At 44.1% G+C, this 22,662-nt stretch overlaps 1 protein-coding gene across 1 annotated transcript in view; it reads left to right on the top strand.

Annotated features, from left to right (window-relative positions):
- The window catches only part of LOC309565294 (mixed lineage kinase domain-like protein), a 65,715-nt gene extending 58,187 nt beyond the window's left edge, over positions 1-7,528 (top strand). Inside the window, exons 9-11 of the mRNA XM_082270196.1 lie at positions 498-547; positions 5,241-5,393; positions 7,408-7,528. Of these exons, the coding sequence (XP_082126322.1) occupies positions 498-547; positions 5,241-5,393; positions 7,408-7,472 (268 nt within the window). The 3' untranslated portion in view covers positions 7,473-7,528. The remainder of the gene's footprint in view (positions 1-497; positions 548-5,240; positions 5,394-7,407) is intronic.
- The last annotated feature ends 15,134 nt before the right edge of the window (positions 7,529-22,662 follow it).

Genomic DNA, 22,662 nt, shown 5'->3' on the forward strand with positions numbered 1-22,662 from the left:
TGCCCCGGGCGCTGACAACCCACGCTACGCCACTGCTGCCGTCAAGCTCTTGGTCCTCCCCAATGCTTTATATATGCCCCTGCTGTAGCCTTGTGTGATCAACAAAGGGAGACCCTCCAGTAAGTGTGTCCAGTGAAGACTATCCATGTCAGCACATTGATGGGAAGCAGTGACCTTTTTAGGTTTGAAAGAACCCTAAGTGGAAGAGAAACCCCTTACTTCTCCCCTGTGCAGACTGATGCCCATCGACATTTTACAATGCAGAATGAGAAACAAATTCCCAGTAGGTGATGATCTAAAGCAGAGCTGTGTTCCTCAGTGAACGCAGAGCAAAGAATGTAACCATTGAACGGCAGCAAAGTTGAACTTTTATGACACAGAGAAAATCTGTGAGAAATTTAGATTGATTATCTGTATATACTGCATATAAATATACATATATATATATATATACATACACCATAGAAGTCATAATAATTCACCTGCATCTCTTTCAGCCTCGGCGTGGTGATTTATGAGATTGTTACCGGCTCCCTCCCACTCCAGGGTAAGTCCCACATGGTCCGGTATGACAATGACTCTGTGCCTTCTATTTTATCATAATGAACCACTGACACTGACCGAACAAGATTTGTGCTAGTCACATGAATGGCAGGGGTCACAGTCATGCCACATCCTGGAATAACCATACATGGAGGCATAAAAACAGTACCTGTACTGTAGGCCCAAACATATTTTGAACAAGTAGGATGGATGGATGGGTGGGTAGACGCTGCACTTGGTTCTTCCAATGATAAAGGTTTTACTGTACAAACCCAATTCCCAAAAAGTTGGGACACTGTACAAATTGTGAGTAAAAAAGGAATGGACTAATTTACAAATCTCATAAACTTATATTTTATTCACAATATAATATAGATAACATATCAAATGTTGAAAGTGATACATTTTGAAATGTCATGCCAAATATTGGCTAATTTTGGATTTCATGAGAGCTACACATTCCAAAAAAGTAGGGACAGGTAGCAATAAGAGGCCGGAAAAGTTAAATGTACATATAAGGAACAGCTAGAGGACCAATTAGCAACTTATTCGGTCAATTGGCAACATGATTGGGTATAAAAAGAGCCTCTCAGAGTGGCAGTGTCTCTCAGAAGTCAAGATGGGCAGAGGATCACCAATTCCCCCAATGCTGCGGCGAAAAATAGTGGAGCAATATCATAAAGGAGTTTCTCAGAAAAAAATTGCAAAGAGTTTGAAGTTATCATCATCTACAGTGCATAATATCATCCAAAGATTCAGAGAATCCGGAACAATCTCTGTGCGTAAGGGTCAAGGCCGGAAAACCATACTGGATGCCCGTGATCTTGGGGCCCTTAGACTGCACTGCATCCCATACAGGAATGCTACTGTAATGGAAAACACAACATGGGCTCAGGAATACTTCCAGAAAACATTGTCGGTGAACACAATCCACCGTGCCATTCGCCATTGCCGGCTAAAACTCTATAGGCCAAAAAAAGAAGCCGTATCTAAACATGATCCAGAAGCGCAGGCGTTTTTTCTGGGCCAAGGCTCATTTAAAATGTACTGTGGCAAAGTGGAAAACTGTTCTGTGGTCAGACGAATCAACATTTTTGGAAAACTGGGATGCCATGTCATCCAGACTAAAGAAGCCAAGGACAACCCAAGTTGTTATCAGCGCTCAGTTCAGAAGCCTGCATCTCTGATGGTATGGGGGTTGCATATGTGCGTGTGGCATGGGCGGCTTACACATCTGGAAAAGGACCATCAATGCTGAAAGGTATATCCAAGTTCTAGAACAACATATGCTCCCATCCAGATGTCGTCTCTTTTATGGAAGACCTTGCATTTTCCAACATGACAATGCCAGACCACATACTGCATCAATTACAACATCATGGCTGCGTAGAAGAAGGATCCGGGTACTGAAATGGCCAACCTGCAGTCCAGATCTTTCACCCATAGAAAACATTTGGCGCATCATAAATAGGAAGATGAGACAAAGAAGACCTAAGACAGTTGAGCAACTAGAAGCCTGTATTAGACAAGAATGGAACAACATTCCTATTCCTAAACTTGAGCAACTTGTCTCCTCAGTCCCTAGACATTTGCAGACTGTTATAAAAAGAAGAGGGGATGCCACACAGTGGTAAACATGGCCTTGTCCCAACTTTTTTGAGATGTGTTGATGCCATGAAATTTTAAATCAACTTATTTTTCCCTTAAAATAATACATTTTCTCAGTTTAAACATTTGATATGTCATCTATGTTGTATTCTGAATAAAATATTGAAATTTGAAACTTCCACCACATTGCATTCAGTTTTTATTCACAATTTGTACAGTGTCCCAACTTTTTTGGAATCGAGTTTGTATTTTGGATGTGCCATAGTTAAAAGCCTGCTCTAGTGCCAAGTGTCTCCCTGTTTCACTGCAATGCTGGGAGGTTAGGTGGTGTCATTCTGTATCTCAGAGCATCAAGGTGGCACCAAACTCTTCCACAAATAATATTCTACATGGAGATACCAACTAATGCAATGTCTCTATTTGTGAACCAGTAAGCTGGTGATTGCCAAAAACGAATGCCAATGTGGCCCATTTCACACACTATGGTGCATAGTTATAAAGCTGACTGTTGTCTCACAGTGACCACAAAGTGGAAGAATACACCATATGGCAGTGGGGAAGTGGTGAAAAGGAAGTTAGAGTTAGGGTTCAGATCAAGTCAGCTGTGACCTGACACAGCAGAGGCCCCCATTGGCTTCAATTGTGGCACAAGTTCCAGGACAGATGGGTTACTGAACATGATGCCTCAGAGGGGTCTCCACACTGGAATGAGCTTCATGTCCATCAGGGAAGAAATGCATTAGAAATTAAAGCGGGCTCTCCAAATTCTCTACAGGACCCCTGCTTAATGGGAAATGGTGGCTATGGAATCACATCCTATGTGCAAACAAATTGCAACCCAGTCAATGATGAAAGCTTTGATGCATTTCAAGCACAATGACACTTAATTAAAAAGCTGACCTTAAGTAGCCACAAGGGGATGAATTCACCATATGGCAGTGGGGAAGTGGTGAAAAAGAATTGTTGGCTTGGAGTTTGAATCAGGTCAGCTGTCACCTGGTTGCATCAGTACCAGTTCCAGGACAGGCATGTTACAGAAGCAGCAGAGGGGACTCCCCCCCCCCCATGAATGAGCTCCATGTCCATCCATCAGGAAACATCCAAGAATGGGTTGGGGGGGCGGATGATCTTCATATTCTCACAGCTCTCCACTGTTTTTTTTAGTGGGAAGATGATGAATATGAAATCAGGTGTTTCTAATGACAGCAACTTTTTCTCCAGTCACCGGATAGATGTACTCTAAACACATAAGTAGTGACGAACTCCGATGTAAGAAGAAACATGAAATGTATTCACCACTTGCAATTTCAAACATGACTTGAAACATCAAGGACAAGGACCAAAGGTTGACGCGTTTCACAAAATCACATTTGCTTACTCATAACCACACAAAATGCTTGGTGGAGAGACTGCTAAGAAAGACACAGCAGCTGAAGGTCATAAGTGTAATTACAAGGATCCATATCTATTGCCGCCATGTCTCCCCCGACTGCAGTCACAATCCACCAGCATATTAAAACCAAAATATCAAATTTTCATATACCTCTCATCCAGGAATTTCATAGATGGATCAATAAATATAAACCCATTGTAAGCTGGGGAACAGGTGCAAAGCTCCCTGGGATAAGCAGTTTTTCAGGCACAGATAGCAAATCCAGTGAGGTAGTGACAAACAGTGCGGTGTTTATTGGTGTTATATACAAGTCTATATACAGGTGCTGACAGTGCCTTTTTAGAAAACAAGCAGTAATAATAATAATAATCAAAAGCCTAGCCGTGTCCCGGCGCTTACTACACACAATGCAGTCCCTAACTAACACAGACTGAGCAAGCCTACAGCTTGTCAGCTTCCAAAGACACACACAGGTAGTTTTACTGACCTTCCGCTCTCATAGACAAACGTTTTCTGTGTTCCCAGGCTGAGAGAGAGCCCTGCTGTCTGTCTCAGGTGAGATTAAATTGGCCTGGTGAAGAGGACGAAGATCCGAACTGGATCATGGATCAGAGATCACTAAAGGTATAGGAGAGATGCCTGGGTGATGTATAAACCCCGAACAGGACGTTTCCTGGCTCTCTCTGGGACACTCTGCTACACCATACATGAATATTTTTCAACTCATAAGTGGAAAAGTGGGTACGATGATATACACATATGCATCTTAGACAGAAACTCCTCTAATTGACCATAAAAAGTGTGTAAAGATAAGTGAATGGAGGAAAAAAGCCTCCGTTCACTTATCTTTACACACTTTTTATGGTCAATCTAGGATGCATATGTGTATATCATCGAATCCACTTTTCCACTTATGAGTTGAAAAATATTCATGTATAGGTTTATATGTATTGATCCATGTATGAAATTCCTGGATAATAGAGAGGTATATGAAGATTTGATATTTTGGTTTTAATATGCTGGTGGAATGTGACTGCAGTCGGGAGACATGGCGGCAATGGATATGGATCCTTGTAATTACACTAATGACCTTCAGCTGCTGTGCCTCTTTATTAGCAATCTCTCCACCAAGCATTTTGTGTGATTATGAGTAAGCAAATGTAATTTTCGTGAAACGCGTCAACCTCTGGTCCTTGTCCACGATGTTTCAAGTCCTGTTTGGAATTGCAAGTGGTGAATACATTTCATGTTTCCTCTTACATCAGAGTGCGGTCACTACTTTTGTGTTTAGAGTGCTGCCTGGGACTACGGATCTGACACGCACCTGATAAGCATTCTCACCTGAGCGGCTTACCTGCTTTGCATCTCAGTATTTCACCAGATAGATGTGCCAGGTGACACGGTCTCTTTATTTAATAAGAAATATCCAGAGCTCATTTCCCATCATCACTCTGTAATCAGGTACAATGGGTTGTCCACACACATACAGTCCACCGGGTCCACTGTTCCTGTATCTGACCCCACTCCATGCTTGCCATTGTTTGAGTTATTCGGAAGAAATGGTCACATGAAAAGGCGCCCACAAACTCTACAATCCAATCCAAGCAGATCTGAGTTCCATCAACATTTCAGAATATATTGTGTGTAAAGATTTTATGCTGATACGAACTCTGAATAAATCCATCTCAACCCTCAGGTCTCTCCCTGGCTGATTGTGGCCCAGAGTTTGTCTACAAGAAGCTGTGTGCCGAAGTGAAGGCCGGCCTCCCAACCTCATGCCCATCCATTCTACGTGACATAATCTGGGATTGTCTGCAGGAAAACCCACATAAGCGCCCGTCTGCTGGAGGTTTGTATCAGCCTACAAAGATAAAAAACAGATAACATTTTTCTGGATGTGTAACCAAATCCCTCAAAAATCAGCTAATTTACCCAAAAGTGAAATTAAAGTGGACCTGTCAGAAAGCTCCCCATTACACCGGTGTGACCAGTCATGTGATTTGACAGTTCCAAATCGCATGACAAGTTGCACCCTATTGCTGGCAATGGAACCGTTCATATCGCCACAACTCATGTTGCAGAGATTATGAAAAAGGTTCCTGCACTACTTTTTTCTGATTTAATTGCGACTTGCATAGACTTCTGTTAAATGAAGTTGCAAGTCACAATGAAATCGGCACTGCAAATTGCACTGATCTGCGGCTTGGAAATCAGGCTGAAGTAGCACAATTTCAAGGCCTCACCGGTTTGAACCAGGGCTTACTGCAAAAATGCATTACTGACATGCCACAATATACAGCAACAATATCGTTTCTCAAAAAAAAAAAAAAACTCCACTCAGGGATTTTGCCTAGGCTGAGATGATGTCATCAATCTGCTGCAGGCAGGATGAAACATTTCCTCAGTCTCCTCTCCCCCAATGATCGGACTGTACACTGTAACTTTGTAGCAAGTTACAAGGTCAGAGGCTGCAGCATTTGTGAACAGGCACCAGGATTTACATAACTGTGTCACCTCTGAGCTGATATACTGAAATGTGTGTTCTGAGTTAAAAGTATTAAAGGGGCCCTTCAGTAAAATCTCACTTTTAGGGCAAAGTGACTGGTTAAGAGGTCACCCAATGATACCTTCCCACCACTTTGTTCATCTGTTAGAGTCCTCAGAAATACCTGGTACTTCCAGTATGTGACCTTCCCTTCTTCCTGGTATGCAGTCCTCTGAGCAGTCAATTAACAATCCCGAATACTGTCATGTGAGGAAATGGAGGATGTCATTAACTCTGTGTAAGCTCTGACACTGAATGACATGGAGCTCACACATGGATTAGATTCCAAACTCCAACTCCAAGGATCTGGTGGTTTTGGCAGATCATAAGCTTAATAAAATAGCATGCAATGCCAAGCTGCAGTTTCCAAAGCGAGCAAAGTCCTTTTTTGTATTATGAGAAATATGGACTCCAGAGAGAGAGAGAGAGAGAGATAATTTTGCCCCTGTACAAATCATTAGTAAGACCTCATCTGGAATGTGCAGTTCAGTTTTGGGAACCAGTTCTCAAAAAAGGATATGGGGGAACTGGAGAAAGTGCAGAGAAAGGCAACCAAACTGATAAGAGGCATGAAGGAGCTCAGCTATGAGGAAATATTAGAGGAATGGAAAGTATTCTGTCTTGAGAAGAGGAGATTAAGGGGGGATATGATCAACATGTACAAATACATAAGGGGTCCATATAGTGAACTTGGTGTTGAGTTATTCACTTTAAAGTAATCACAGAGGACAAGGGGGCACTCTTTATGTCTAGAGGAAAAAAGATTTCATCTCCAAATATGGAAATACGGTTTCTTTACAGTAAGAGCTGCGAAAATGTGGAATAGACTCCCTCCAGGGGTGGTTCTGGCCAGCTCATTAGATTGATTTAAAAAAAGTCCTGGATTATTTCCTGAATGTACATAATATAACTGGGTACTAACATTTATAGGTAAAGTTGATCCAGGGAATATCCGATTGCCTCTCGGGATCAGGAAGGAATTTTTTCCCCTGCTGTAGCAAATTGAGTCATGCTTTACTGGGGTATTTCGCCTTCCTCTGGATCAACTGTGGGTATAGGATTTTATATATGGGATTGTATACTTTCTTTTTTTTTTTTTTTTTATTGCTTGGGCTGGATGGACTTGTGTCTTTTTTCAACCTGAGTAACTATGTAACTAGTGAACAGGGCAAATGTTACAAATAAATCAGTCAGTTGTAGCCTATGTCTTTGTTCTATCCCGCTGAACGGGAGAAGCCTTTAGGTCCATCTGGTCATCATAAATAGGGGACAGTCTATGTGGTAAGATCTGGTAACATTGTCCACTGTGTATTTCCAGATATTGCCAATCGGCTAGTTGCTGAGCCAGAGCCACAGGTACACATGATGGAGACGGTAGTGTAAATAAGGGACGACAACCTGAAGAAGGAGACTTGGACCTCACTATGGGAACAGACTACAATAATCCAAAAACAACAGCAGATGTCCCTCCTCGGGGTCTCATTCTAGAAGGTTGTGATTTATACTTTCTTCAGTCTGATGTAGGGGACATGGCCAATTCCACCTCACTAGAGTATGGACTACAGTCATCCAACAGGGACAACGAACGTCTCTCCTTGGAGTTTCATTCTAGAAGGTTGGGTTTAATATTTTGTTCAGTCTGCTGGAGGTAATACGGCCAATTCAATCTCAGTATGGGCCTGAATATGGTGATCCAACAAGGAAAGTGAACGTTCCTCCTCAGGGTCTCAATCTAGAAGGTTGCAATTGATACTTTGTTCAACCTGATAGTTTATTCGGTTTATAAAGCTCTCCAGGATGATTCTGCTGCTCATTTTCACCAACAGACGACACAATAATCCAGCAAGTTCTATTGCGCATGCAATTCAGGGGTTTCTAAAGACTTTTCAAGACTTCTTGGTGGCGTTCAGAGAATGAGCATTCTTGGTGCTTCTCTGTTTTTACTGAATTTTACCTACTTTTTTTGTCAGTTTTTTTTACTTTTTTAACACCTGTAAAGCAAATATTCATGTCAAACTTTTACAATCTACATAAAAATATATATCCAAATGTATCTTTATAATAAAGAGAATTGGGCAGGGGTGAGGCGCAATAGTTGCACCATACAGACCGTCTGTCCATCTTGTTGACCCCGTGGAAGAGGCTAATTCATGTTGTAGTATTGGTAAAATATAATTGGTTCATGTATGGATGTCATGTTCCCTGATTGTTGTCAGGTAATAAAAAGAAAACAGTGTTCCATTAACATATTGTCTCCTGATTTTTAACAAGATCAGAGTTTTTCTGGCAGCTTTCAAGAGAAAAAAACAGTGGAAGTACAAATACTACACGACAAGGAAGGGATAGAAGAAAAAAAAAAAAGAGAAGGATGGTTTATGGGAAAAGAACATAACAGAGGCACCTCTTGAGTATAAACTGTGTACCATTTAAAAACAAATGTATAAAAACACTCACATTTGAGTATAGGAAAACCAACACTTCAGGGGTGTCCCACAGGGATACGTCTCTATACACACTGATGAGCTGCTAGATGTAGCGTGCGGTGTTCCTCCGGGACTCCGTGGGTTTCCTATGGGGACTAAACGCCGACTCGGCACGTATCCTGGACAAAAATGGAGGGCTGTAACTCACATGGACCACAGTGCCATGCGTGTTACGTCATCGGAAATGACTGCAACGCAATGCCGAATTTTCCTATACTTAAATGTGAGTGTTTTTATATATTTGTTATTAAATGGTACACAGTTATGTGTAACTTACCTTAGAACGAAGCCCCGACACGGACCCCCCGACATCGCTGCGGGCGCTGCCATGATCCCTCGCCGTCTCCTCCGGGTTCGGCGGCTCCGGCGCGGTGATTGGCTGGAAGAGACGGCTCCGGCCCGATGATTGGCCGGAGCCACAATGACGTCACTCCTGCGCATGCGCGTGGGAGTGATTTTCCGGCAAGCTCCCGGCAAATAGATTGAAGGTCCCCCCCTCGCGTGAGCGGCTGCATGCACTGTAAATATCTCCTAAACCATGCCGGTTTAGGAGATATTATTTATACCTACAGGTAAGCCTTATTATAGGCTTACCTGTAGGTAAAAGTGTCAAAAAGCGGGATACTACCGCTTTAATGAGAAGAATTGATGGGCTGATTTTTAGGCAGGGATGAGGAATTAGTGTCATGGACTTGCAATAGTGTTTGGCAGCTTACCTGTTCCTTCATGTCTGTATTAGAGGCCAGACTTCACTTCTGGTTCCTTTTTATCATCTCTCCTTCCTGTTCAGCCCCACCCCAGGTCATCACAGGAAGTCTATATTAACCAGTGCACTGCAGGTCTGCTTTGCTGTTCAACAGTATTTGTTCCTTGTTTCCTGTCTGCCGTGTGCTTGATCTACCTTTCTGTGTACCGACTTTGGCTTGTCTCTGACTATTCCTGTTTGCCTGTTACCCTGACCTTTGGCCTGTCCCTTGGTTACCCTCGTCTGCCTGTTACCCCCGACCTCGGCTTACCCATCACCATTCCATGTGTCCCGAGTGGCTGCTTCCCTTCTCTTCCTACGGAGCGTGACCCGGGGGACCCCAGGGGCTGCGACCTGGGCCCAGCTGCAGCCAAGTCCATCCTCACCACTAGAGGCTCTGGTGAATACCTGCTGGGTCTTAGACTCCGCGCCCTGGGGAATCTTGGGCTCACGTTCCCGTCCATCCGGTCCGACTTCTTGAACCTCTCGTAACATCTTTGAGGAGCCGGCTCGGTTTCTTCAGCGGCAAGTGCTCTTTTACGTCTCCTCCAAGAATCCCGTTCAGTGGGACAATATGCTCTCCAGTTCTGTATTCTCTCAGCTGAATTAAGCTGGAACAATGAGGACCTGGTCGCTACCTTTTTGCAGGGTCTCTCTGACCGAGTGAAGGACGAATTAGTGGGAAGAACCATTCCCATCGGTCTGGACGATGTCATCTCCTTATGCAACCAGATCGATATTCGTTTTCAGGAGAGGTCCATAGAAAAAAAACGCCAACACTCCCTAGGTCCTAGCCAGTCTGAGCTCCCCTCACTTTGTCCCGTGGAGTATTCTCTGCCTGTTGGGGAACCTATGCAGCCCATAGAAAAAAAAAAGATACCAGCACTCCCTAGGTCCTAGCCAGTCTGAGCTCTCCTCAAATCGTTCCGCGGAGCATCCTCTGCCTGTTGAGGAACCTATGCAGCTGGGCCGGACCAGACTAACCCCTGAAGAACATGCTAGGCGCAGAACTTTGGGCTTATGCCTCTATTGTGGAGGCAAGGGCCACTTTCCTGACTCCTGCTCGCTTTGCCCGGGAAATACATTTAGAGGGTGGAATATTGAACTCAGAAACATCGCCTTCCCGTCTTCTTCTTCCGGTGTCCCTTCATGTAAGCACTTCTCCCCAATTGACCCTTGCATATCTGGATTCCGGGGCTGCCGGCAACTTTATGGACTGGAGAACTGCTTCTTCTATGAAGCTCGCCCTTTCAACGCCGTTAGTAGTCTCGGCAATTGATGGCACTGTTCTTCCAGGGGGCCCTATTCGCTTTCAGACACTACTTATTAGGATGTCGGTAGGGATTCTCCACCAGGAGTGGATATCCTTTCTCATCCTACCCAAAGCCTCTACTCCCATTGTATTGGGCCTTCCTTGGCTAAAGCTCCACTCTCCCCATGTGGACTGGGTCTCTGGGCAGATTCTGGCTTGGGGTCCCTCATGTCTCTCGTCATGCCTGTCCAAGATGACTCCAAAAGGAGAGACTTCCGGTTGCTACCACATCAGTATCTTCTGACCTTCCCGCTGCATACAGCGATTACCGGGATGTGTTTTGTAAGAAATCAGGTGATTCTTTCCCACAGGTCCTTTGACACTTTGGACAAGGAGTCCGCTCCTGAGCCGATCGTCCCAACTTCATGCATTTTTGTCCATCCTACCACCCTGGACTCAAAAATTCCTCCTGGTAAGATCTTTGTCCCCACTGAGCTAAGATTCTCCGTTGGGGACATGATTTCAAGGTGGCGGGCCACGCGGGTTTTCTCCGGTCTTTCTTGCTCATCAGCTGTCACTTCTGGTGGCCTAATCTCCGCTCGGAGGTCAAAGACTATGTCAAGGCTTGTCATGTCTGTGCTCAGTCTAAATCCTCCACACAAGCTCCTGCTGGTCTCCTCGTGCCTTTGCCCATTCCTAAGGAATACGAGGTCAGTCAAGTTCTGGATTCCCGACTCTGTAGAGGTGTTCTTGAGTACCTTGTTCATTGGAAAGTCTTTGGTCCTGAGGAGAGGTCTTGGATTCCTACATTGGAGGTCTTTGCACCTCGTCTATTAAAAAGGTTTCATCTGAAGTTTCCCTCTAAACCCTGACCCAGGCGGGGTAGGGGAGGCCTCGTAGGAGGAGGGGTACTGTCATGGACTTGCAATAGTGTTTGGCAGCTTACCTGTTCCTTCATGTCTTTATTAGAGGCCAGACTTCACTTCTGGTTCCTTTTTATCATCTCTCCTTCCTGTTCAGCCCCATCCTAGGTCATCACAGGAAGTGTATATTAACCAGTGCACTGCAGGTCTGCTCTGCTGTTCAACAGTGTTTGTTCCTTGTTTCCTGTCTGCCGTGTGCTTGATCTACCTTTCTGTGTACCGACTTTGGCTTGTCTCTGACTATTCCTGTTTGCCTGTTACCCTGACCTTTGGCCTGTCCCTTGGTTACCCTTGTCTGCCTGTTACCCCGACCTCGGCTTACCCATCACCATTCCGTGTGTCCTGAGTGGCTGCTTCCCTTCTCTCCCTACGGAGCATGACCCGGGGGACCCCAGGGGCCGTGACCTGGGCCCTGCTGCAGCCAAGTCCATCCTCACCACTAGAGGCTCTGGTGAACACCTGCTGGGTCTTAGACTCCGCGCCCTGGGGAATCTTGGGCTCACGTTCCAGTCCATCCGCAGCAGTCTGCCATCGGTTTCACTACCTTGCGCTGCACCCCTGCCTCCTACTACAGGGTGCAGTTGTCACCTGGCCACAGGTAACCTGACAGTTAGTTTACGGGAAGGAATATTGGGCAGATTTATAGGAATGAATGATTGGCTGGTTTGTAGAATAGAGCCTGAGGGGGAGTTATAGGGAGGAAAGACAGACAGGTGCATAGGAAGAAATGGTGGGCGGGTTTATGGGAAGGAATGGTGGACGGGTTTATGGGAAGGCATGACGGGCACATTTATAGGAAGGAATGACGGGCACATTTATAGGAAGAAATGACGGTGTAACGCTCTGGGGTTTGATTTAGTGAACTGGATTTGCAGCTGCAGAATTTCCACTCAGTAGTCGTGTAGAGATGTGTTGAATCACCTTATCCAACTCTCCTGACTCATCATAGTGGCTCAGCCTGCTTCAGTATGCACACACTCAGAGAAGATGTTGTTGGAGTGATAGATATCTATGCAATAGTATTGAGGTGATATACTGAAGGGATAGGCTTGAGTAGTGATAGCAATTAATGATAAGCACTCGGGTAGGAATGTTGCAGGAGTGATAGCAGATGGTGATAGATAGTATGCAGGAGAGATAGCAATCATGTACAAGTAATAGGTGGTAGGTGATAGCAGATGAAGTGTACAGGAGATGCTAAGCAAATACAAGGATATAGGTTACAGGTGGTAGTAGGTTCAAGAGCTAGCACTCTAGGTAACGATGCAGGTGATAGATGGTGAAGAGCATGTATCCTAGAGTTTAGTAACAGTTCTTAGTATGCAGGAAATGATCGCAAGTGGTTTGGTAGGAAGGGATTCCCTGCGGGGTACTTATCACTAGCTGGTAAGCGAGGTAGAGGATCAGGTAGCGAGGCTCCGGTCAGTCCAGGTATAGGGAAGATAGCTGGAGGGTACGGCAGCATCAGACAGGCATATATAATGAGCGGTTGCACGAACACCTTGTGAGTGCAGACCGTCGGTTGAAATAGCCGCTCGGAGTGACGCCTAGTGATGACATCATCAGTTGTTAAAGAGACATGCAGCTATATGCGTTCCACCTACCTGAATGGTGGAACGCAACCCGGAAGTAAGAGGCTAGAAGGTACTGAAAGTACCAGGATCTTACAGTACCCCCCCCCCCCTAAGGCCAGCTCCAGAAGGCCTATAGCACTGGTCTCTCAGGGTATTTGGAGTGGAATCTTCGTAAAAGCCTGGATGCGTGAACGTCAGAAGCATCCAACCAGGTGTCGTCTTGGGGTCCATAGTTTTTCCATCTGATGAGATATTGGAGTTTTCCTCTGTGGATACGAGAATCCAAAATCTCCCTAATCTCAAATTCTTCTCCACCTTCAACTTGTACTGGAGGTGGAGGTAAGATGGTAAGTCTAATCCCTTGGTTGGGTATATGTGGCTTTAATAGAGATACGTGGAAAATGGGGTGTATCTTAAGATCCACCGGTAATGTGAGTCGAACTGCAGATGTTCCTATGAGTTTCTCGATTGGGAAAGGTCCCAAAAACAGAGGTCCAAGCTTTTTACTGGGGATTTTCAACTTCAAATTTTTTGTAGATAGCCAGACAAGATCCCCAATAGTATATTGAGGAGAAGGTCTTCTACGAAGGTCGTAGTACCTTTTTTGTTGGCTATGAGCATGTGATATGGTGTTGTTAAGTAAATCCAGAGAGTCTTTTATTTGGGTGAGATAGTCAGAGGCTACTGGATTACTTGATGGTAGGATGCGTGGTGGAAGAAGTGTGGGATGAAACCCATAGTTTAGGTAGAACGGACTTTGCTTAGTAGTACTGTGGGTAGCATTATTATAAGCAAATTCCGCCAAAGGGAGGAGGTCCACCCAATCATCCTGTAGGTATGAGGTGTAGCAACGCAAATATTGTTCAATACACTGGTTGACTCTTTCAGTTTGTCCATTGGTCTGTGAGTGATAAGGGGAAGTAAGCTTCCGCTCAATACGCAGTATGCGACATAGAGCTTGCCAAAACTTAGAGATGAACTGTGATCCCCGGTCAGATAGGAGAGTCTTTGGAATTCCATGTAGTTTGAACACGTTTCACTAGTAATTCCGCTGTTTCCTTAGATGAAGGTAGTCTGCGAATAGGAATGAAATGTGCCATCTTTGTCAGATGGTCCACTGACACTAAGATGGTAGTAAATCCTTTGGAAGGTGGTAACTCTACTATGAAGTCTAGAGACACAACTTCCCATGGAACTTTGGGTATTGGTAGACTGCAAAGTAGACCAAATGGTTTTGTAGTGTCAATTTTGGACCTTGCACAGATGTCACATGAGGAAACAAATTTCTGTACAGACGTCTTCATTCCAGGCCACCAAAATTGCCTGGTGAGTAAATTAAATGTCTTAGTCATACCCATATGTCCTGCCATAGGTACGTCATGTGATAGTTCTAAAATTTTAGTACGCATACCAGGAGGTATGTAGAGTTTGTTGTCAAAGTAGAGGAAGCCTTCTGCATCAGCACTTAGTTGTGGTGGTGGTGAATCCAGTCCTAGACTGTGCAGAATCTCTTCCTTTAAGGAACGAACAACACCAATAATACGATCATGGGGTATTATAGGAAGCGAAGGGATTTCAGCACAGTTATCTTCGGTTAACCGTGATAACGCATCCGCCTTCTTGTTTTTATCTGCAGGAGTGTAGGTCACTAAGAAATTGAATCTTAGGAAGAATAATGACCACCGTACCTGCCGATGGGAAAGGGTCTTGTTGGTCTGAAGGTATTGGAGATTCTTATGATCTGTATATATGAGTATTGGCAACCGGGTACCTTCGAGTAAATGTCGCCAATTTTCAAGTGCCAGTTTTATGGCAAGCAGCTCTTTTTCACCCACTGGGTAGTTCACCTCTGGGCTACTTAGTGATTTAGAGAAGAAAGCAACTGGGTGAAGTGGTAAAGTGTTTGTTGGTCGTTGGGAAAGAACTGCTCCTACAGCCATATTTGACGCATCCACTTCTAGGATGTATTGGAGGGATGGGTCTGGATGGCGTAGTATGGGAGCAGAAGTGAAGCTTGATTTTAACAAGCGGAAAGCTTTATTTGCTTCTTCAAACCATTTGTATGTTTTTTTCACACTTGTGAGTTGTGTGAGCGGTCTTACAATAGAAGAGAAGTTCTTGATGAACTTCCTATAGAAGTTTGAGAACCCGAGGAATCGTTGTAATGCCTTACGAGTTGTTGGTACAGGCCAATCCAGAATACACAATATCTTGCTCATATCCATTTTAATGCCATTCTTTGATATGATGTATCCTAGGAATAATACTTTTTCCTTATGGAATAGGCATTTCTTCAGCTTTACATATAAATTGTGTGAGAGTAATCTGGACAACACAAGTCGTACATGTCTTACATGTTCAGACAAGGATTGAGAGTAAATGAGTATATCATCCAGATATACCACAACACAAACATCGAGTAGGTCTCTGAAGATGTCATTTATAAAGCGCTGGAATGCTGCGGGAGCATTACACAATCCAAAGGGCATCACTAGATATTCAAATAGTCCGTATCTAGTTCTGAATGCCGTCTTCCACTCATCCCCATCACGGATGCGGATGAGATTGTAAGCCCCTTTTAGGTCCAACTTTGAAAAGTAAGTGGCTCCACGCACTTGTTCAATGAGTTCCGGAATGAGAGGTAAAGGATAGCGATCCTTTATTGTGATAGTATTTAACTGCCTATAGTCAATGATAGGCCTAAGACTTAGATCCTTATTGCGGACAAAGAAAAGTCCTGCAGCTGTGGAAGAAGTAGAGGGTCTAATAAACCCTTTCGCTAAATTCTCATCTAAGTATTCCTTAAGATGAGAAAGTTCATCCTGAGATAGAGGATAAACATGTCCGAAAGGTAATTTACTGTTAGGGAGTAGATCGATACAACAATCATAGTCCCTATGGGGAGGCAATACTTGAGCATTTTTCTCAAGGAAGACTTCAGACAAGTCCTGATAGCATGGTGATGGTGTGATTTCATCCGACACCATGGACAGGATTTTTTTATAAGATTGGAGGTTGCACGTGGTCTCGCAATAGTGAGAGGGGAAGGTTAGTGTCCGCGTTTTCCAATCAATGTTTGGTTGATGTATGTGTAACCAGGGAAGCCCCAAAATAATGGGAAAATGTGGTGAAGGTAATACATCAAAGGTGGTGGTCTCAACATGAGACTCGTTAGTAGTAACAAGAAGTGCTTGTGTTTGATTGGTAATTGGACCAGAAGATAACGGAATACCGTTAATTAAACTGACAGAGACAGGAATAGGTTTTGAAATAATAGGTATTTTATTCAAAGCAACAAAACTAGTGTCAATGTAGTTCCCACAAGATCCTGTGTCGATCATAGCCTTGGTAGTGATTCTATTTTGGTCCCACTGTAAGATCAAATTAATGAAAAGATAGGGATTAGAAAAAGAAGTCGTTAATCCCCCCAGTAATACATGTGAACACTCACCCTCTTTTTTGAGGACGAGGGGACAGACGCTTATCAGATGATCAGCGGATGCACAATACATGCAGAGATTTTGAGATTTTCTCCTGGCTCGTTCAACAGACGACAATGGTGGACGTATAATTCCTACCTCCATAGGAGTAGGGTCGGAGGACGAAAATCGAGAAGGATTGGGTAATGGTACTTCCATTTTCTCAGCCTTCCTTTCTCGTAACCGTCTGTCGATATTGATGCTGAGTTGTATTAAGGCATCCAAAGTGCCAGGTAAATCCGCTCGGGCGAGCTCGTCTTTTACGGCTTCGGATAACCCGAGCCTGAACTGGGTTCGTAGAGATGCGTCATTCCACCCTGAATCTAGGGTCCATCTCTTGAACTCTGCTACGAAGTCTTCAACAGGTCTCCTTCCCTGTTTTAAAGCCCTTAATTGGGTGTCAGCAGTACTCTGCCTGTTTGGGTCTTCATACAGGCTAGAAAGTTCTGCTAGGAACGCAGGATAGGAGTTGAGAAGAGGGTCGTTTTTCTCAAAGAAAGAGTCTGCCCAAGCCCGTGGATCACCTGACATATATGATATAGTGGTACAGACTTTAATTTGGTCTGTATTGTAAGTACGAGGTTTTAAAATAAAAAGCAATTGACATGCGTTTTTAAATTCACGAAATTTTTTCCGATCACCTGTAAACACTTGTGGAGGGTTTATTTTGGGCTCACAGGGTTGAGCAGCAGTGAGCTGTGATACACGGGCTACCTGCTGTCTCAAAGTCTGATTTTCTTTTTGCACTTCGGTAAGAGAAACAAGTAATGCATCTACCTTTTGTGTTAGGTGCATCACATGAGTGGTTAATTCTGCTGAATCCATTTTTTCGGGTTCGTGCAATCTGTAACGCTCTGGGGTTTGATTTAGTGAACTGGATTTGCAGCTGCAGAATTTCCACTCAGTAGTCGTGTAGAGATGTGTTGAATCACCTTATCCAACTCTCCTGACTCATCATAGTGGCTCAGCCTGCTTCAGTATGCACACACACAAACACTCAGAGAAGATGTTGTTGTAGTGATAGATATCTATGCAATAGTATTGAGGTGATATACTGAAGGGATAGGCTTGAGTAGTGATAGCAATTAATGATAAGCACTCAGGTAGGAATGTTGCACTCAGGTAGGAGTGATAGCAGATGGTGATAGATAGTATGCAGGAGAGATAGCAATCATGTACAAGTAATAGGTGGTAGGTGATAGCAGATGAAGTGTACAGGAGATGCTAAGCAAATACAAGGATATAGGTTACAGGTCGTAGCAGGTTCAAGAGCTAGCACTCTAGGTAACGATGCAGGTGATAGATGGTGAAGAGCATGTATCCTAGAGTTTAGTAACAGTTCTTAGTATGCAGGAAATGATAGCAAGTGGTTTGGTAGGAAGGGATTCCCTGCGGGGTACTTATCACTAGCTGGTAAGCGAGGTAGAGGATCAGGTAGCGAGGCTCCGGTCAGTCCAGGTATAGGGAAGATAGCTGGAGGGTACGGCAGCATCAGACAGGCATATATAATGAGCGGTTGCACGAACACCTTGTGAGTGCAGACCGTCGGTTGAAATAGCCGCTCAGAGCGGCGCCTAGTGATGACATCATCAGTTGTTAAAGAGACATGCAGCTATATGCGTTCCACCTACCTGAATGGTGGAACGCAACCCGGAAGTAAGAGGCTAGAAGGTACTGAAAGTACCAGGATCTTACAGACGGGCACATTTATAGGAAGACATGGAAGACAAGCTTATTACAACATAAAGAGGAATCAGAACACAAAGTGCTGGTCCCCGACTCTCCAGAGGTTGGGACTGGTCTAAACACATGAATAGTTGTGTACATAAAATGTCTGTTTCAAAGCTTGAAAGATGTCCTACACATGGGGGGTTTATTTACTAAAGGCAAATTCACTGTGCACTACAAGTGCACTGTTTAGTGCAGTCGCTGTGGATCTAAGACGAATATCTGAAATAAGGGGAAGCTCTGCTAATTTCTACCATCCAATTATGTGCATGCAAAAATGCTGTTTTTATTTTCCTTGCATGTCTCCCTCGGATCTACAGTGACTGCACTTCCAAGTGCACAGTGCATTTGCCTTTAGTAAATAAACCCCATAGTCTGAACATCCAAATGGTGGAGAACTTTGAGCTGTGGAACAAGAACAGTCTCTTATATATCTGAAATAAGGGGAAGCTCTGCTAATTTCTACCATCCAATTATGTGCATGCAAAAATGCTGTTTTTATTTTCCTTGCATGTCTCCCTCGGATCTACAGTGACTGCACTTCCAAGTGCACAGTGCATTTGCCTTTAGTAAATAAACCCCATAGTCTGAACATCCAAATGGTGGAGAACTTTGAGCTGTGGAACAAGAACAGTCTCTTATATACAGTGAAAAAGGAAAGAAGTCCCTGATGGGCACTAGATAATCATCCTGGGTATTGTAGTTCCCCAGTTGCTAGCTCTGGGTGTGTTATTTATGTATAAAACCTCCCATTGATATACAGAGAGCAAAGACAGTGCCTCGTGGATGTAGTGAGGAGTCCCATAGACATAGTTAAGATCCCGATGGATACAGCAAAAAAACAGGATAAAACAGCAGCATAAAAGAATAGAACCTTTATAATAACTTCTTACAGAACTCAAACTTCCTGTTCAAGGAGATGGCGTTCAGGCCTCCGATGTTTGTAAATTATTGGATTTTGGTGAAAATAATCATTAATATTAAATTTTCCATTTACAAGAACAACTCCTTTTAAACAACATGTGCAACTTTGCTATAATAAATATTTACAATGACTGCTGATCATCGCTATAGCTAAGCTGTGATTAGCAGGCTGTAGTCCTGAAATTATTTTCTGTATAAAACTCCCAGTCAGTGGCTGGGTGAAGAGCAGACATTTCCCCATGGATGTAGTTAGGAGGTGCCCCATGGACAGAGCTGGGCATCCCATGGAAATCTTGGTAAGCACCTTGTTGTAAGGCACCTTACTACATGGATTGTGCCCAAATTAGCCTAAAATTAAGAACAAAAACACAAAAAAAAAAAAAAAAAACCACAAACTGATTTTCCATCTGCTGTTCCCCCTATTATAAGTATGGCAGTCTGCACTCTGTGTAAGGTACAGACAGCAAATCCAGGTCTCTGCCTCATTTAGAAACTAAAAACTACTTCCATGGGTGCTCAACCTGTGGCCATTCAGCTGCTGAAGAACTACAAATCCCATCATTCCTCTGCCTTTGGGAGTCATGCCTGTAACTGTCAGCCTTGCATTGCCTCATGGGATATGTAGTTCCTGCAAGAGCTGGAGGGCCACAGGTTGGGCACCTATAGACACAGGCTGTATCTAAGAGGTAAATGTGAGAGGCAGTGATTGGTGTGACTTCAAGGCCCCCAATTCCAAAAAGAGGTAAGTGTTTGGTGGAATAAACTCCCACTTTTTAATGGGGTGGGAGCCATAAATCTACAGTAGTTTGTCTGTGACTTTAAAATAATATCCTGGGAGAGGAATATTGATCTGGAGGAGATCCATTTAATTTAGACTATACAGAACAGATCTGCAGAAGACAAGGGCTTGGAAATTTGAACTGGCTGAATGATTGCAGATTCCAGCACAGCTCTCAGAGGACAGCAGGTGCAATGAAAAGAACCATTTTCCTTCATAAATATGTTAAAATGTTTAATATTGAAAATGCAGGGCAGGGCAGGACAACACTTGGTGTGTGTAGACCTTACATCATCCAATCTAATACTTGGCGCACTTAATTTTGTGATTCTGGGAGAGGTATCTGGAAGAAGCACCTAATACGTCAGCCAGTCCTGCTGGTTGAGGTAGCTGGCCGAGTCTGAACACGGTGCAACTAGAGTTAGAGTCCCCCTTTGTGTTGAGTGTAATTTGCTTAAGCATGTCAAAGTACATAAAGCAGAACTTTCTTCCCAGAGAGCAAGAAAATGAGCTGCAACTGCAGGCTGACTAATGACCAGCAGATGCATGAGATTAGCACATCCTGTAGCACAGGTCTCCAGTTAAAACTCTGCTGTGTCGCCCCCATGTGGTCACAATAAGGAAACAATAAAGTTTAACAGGACAGGTTCCACTCAGAACAGGCCTCGCCATGGTCAACTAAAGAAGTTGAGTGCACGTGCTGTGTCATATCCAGAGGTTGTCTTTGGGAAATGGACATATGAGTGCTGCCAGCATTGCTGCAGAGGTTGAAGGGATGGGGGTCAGCCTGTCAGTGCTCAGACCATACGCCGCACTACTGCATCAAATTGGTCTGCATGGCTGTCATCCCAGAAGGAAGCCTCTTCTAAAGATGATGCACAAGAAGGCCAGCAGTTTGCTGAAGACAAGAAGACTAAGGACATGGATTACTGGAACCATGTCCTGTGGTCTAGTGAGACCAAGATAAACTAATTTGGTTCAGATGGTGTCAAGCGTTTGTGGAAGCAACCAGGTGAGGAGTACAAGAAAAAGGAGTACAAAGAAAAGATATACCTGTGCTCAAATCCCCATAGCTTGTCACAGAGGCCGCTCTTTAAAGTGGAGTTCCACCCTAATTTTATACTTGCCTCCATCTTCTCGCTCCGGGTCACCTGAAAAAGAAATGGATAATCGCATTTTTTTTTTTTACTTACCTTGTAGCGAAGAAAATATACTTACCTTACTTCCTTCTTCCTCGGCCGCGGCCCGTCGTCACTTCCTGGCTCTGCAATGATTCCTGGGAGCTGAACGTCATCGCTCCCAGGAATCATTGCGCCTGCACCGGCCCCGACGTCAGTTCCGGGGCGCGCGCGTCATCCCCTTCTAAACAGCTTCTGGGCATGCCCAGAAGCTGTGGAGGGATGACGCGCGCGCACCGGAAGTGACGGCGGGGCTGACGCAGGGCATCGAGGGACCGAAGATTGCGGAAGAGGACGCCGAATAGGATCTCGCTGGCTTCAAGCTGCCCACATCTGAGATGGCAGCGCTGGACAAGATGTTTTAAAGGTAAGTATTTGTCCTAACAGGTAAGTGCAACCCGGGACAGATCAGAGGCTAGCCATTGTGGAATGCACTAGCCCTGACTGTCCCGGGGGTATTTAAAAAAAAAAAAAAATCCAGGGTGGCACTCCGCTTTAAAGTCTTATACATACGATCAGATTATCGAACGAGTAGTCGTCCATTTTTTGTTGTATTTTCATATCGAAAGTGAAGAGGTTACTCAACATACGAAATTTTTAGTGCAACAGAATACAACTTCAGAAGTGATGTAATGTGTTGAATTGTTTTTATGTATTCATTTGTTTCCGAGCATGCCTAGTCTCGCTCTTACAATTTTCTTTTTCGTATAAAAACTGTACTAATTAAATGAAAATCAGACGTTATGTTTACAAACGATAAAAACGTTTAAAGCCCGCATCTTCAGCTTTTGTCTCCTGAAAAGTCGGAATCGACGGGAAACTCCCACTTTTTTAAAGGGGTGGAAGCCATGGATCTAGTCTGTGACTAGAAACTAGGGACCTTGGAGAAAGATATTGTTTTGATTGAGACAGCCATTTAATCTGGACTGCAGGGAATATGTCTGCAGAAGGCGAGGGCTGGAAGATTTGAACTGGCTGATTGGTTGCAGACTCCAGCACAGCTCTCAGGGGACAGCAGAAGCAATGAAAAAGAATCATTTGCCTTAATAAATATGGTAAAAATGTTTAGTATTGAACATGCGGGGCAGGACACCACTTGGTGTGTATAGACCTTACATCTTCTAAAAAAAAAAAAAAACGTTCAAACTAATACCTGGAGAGCTTATTTTGCGAATCTGGGAGAGGTATCTGGAAGAAGCACCTAAAGGCCCGTACACACGTACCGATCGTCAGCCGACGAACGTCCGTCTTTTGTCCCCGGGCTGTCGGTGTCTGTTGAAAAGTGCAAAGACTGCACAAGAATTTTGTCCGCCGACTACAGCCGACTGCAGAAGTGATGTCATGTAATGGTTAACTTTCCCTGTGTTTTTTCTTTTCTGAGCATGCCCAGTCTTGCAAATCTGCGGTCTGTCGGCTGATTTCTGTACTGACTGGCGAACAATCGGCCGTTCTGGTGTCGGCATACCAAAATTTTAATGCTTGCAAGACAGACTCTTGTCTGCAGAATGT

This window comes from Pelophylax lessonae (genome assembly GCF_965119305.1).
Source record: "Pelophylax lessonae genome assembly, chromosome: 10".
Classification (NCBI taxonomy): domain Eukaryota; kingdom Metazoa; phylum Chordata; class Amphibia; order Anura; family Ranidae; genus Pelophylax; species Pelophylax lessonae.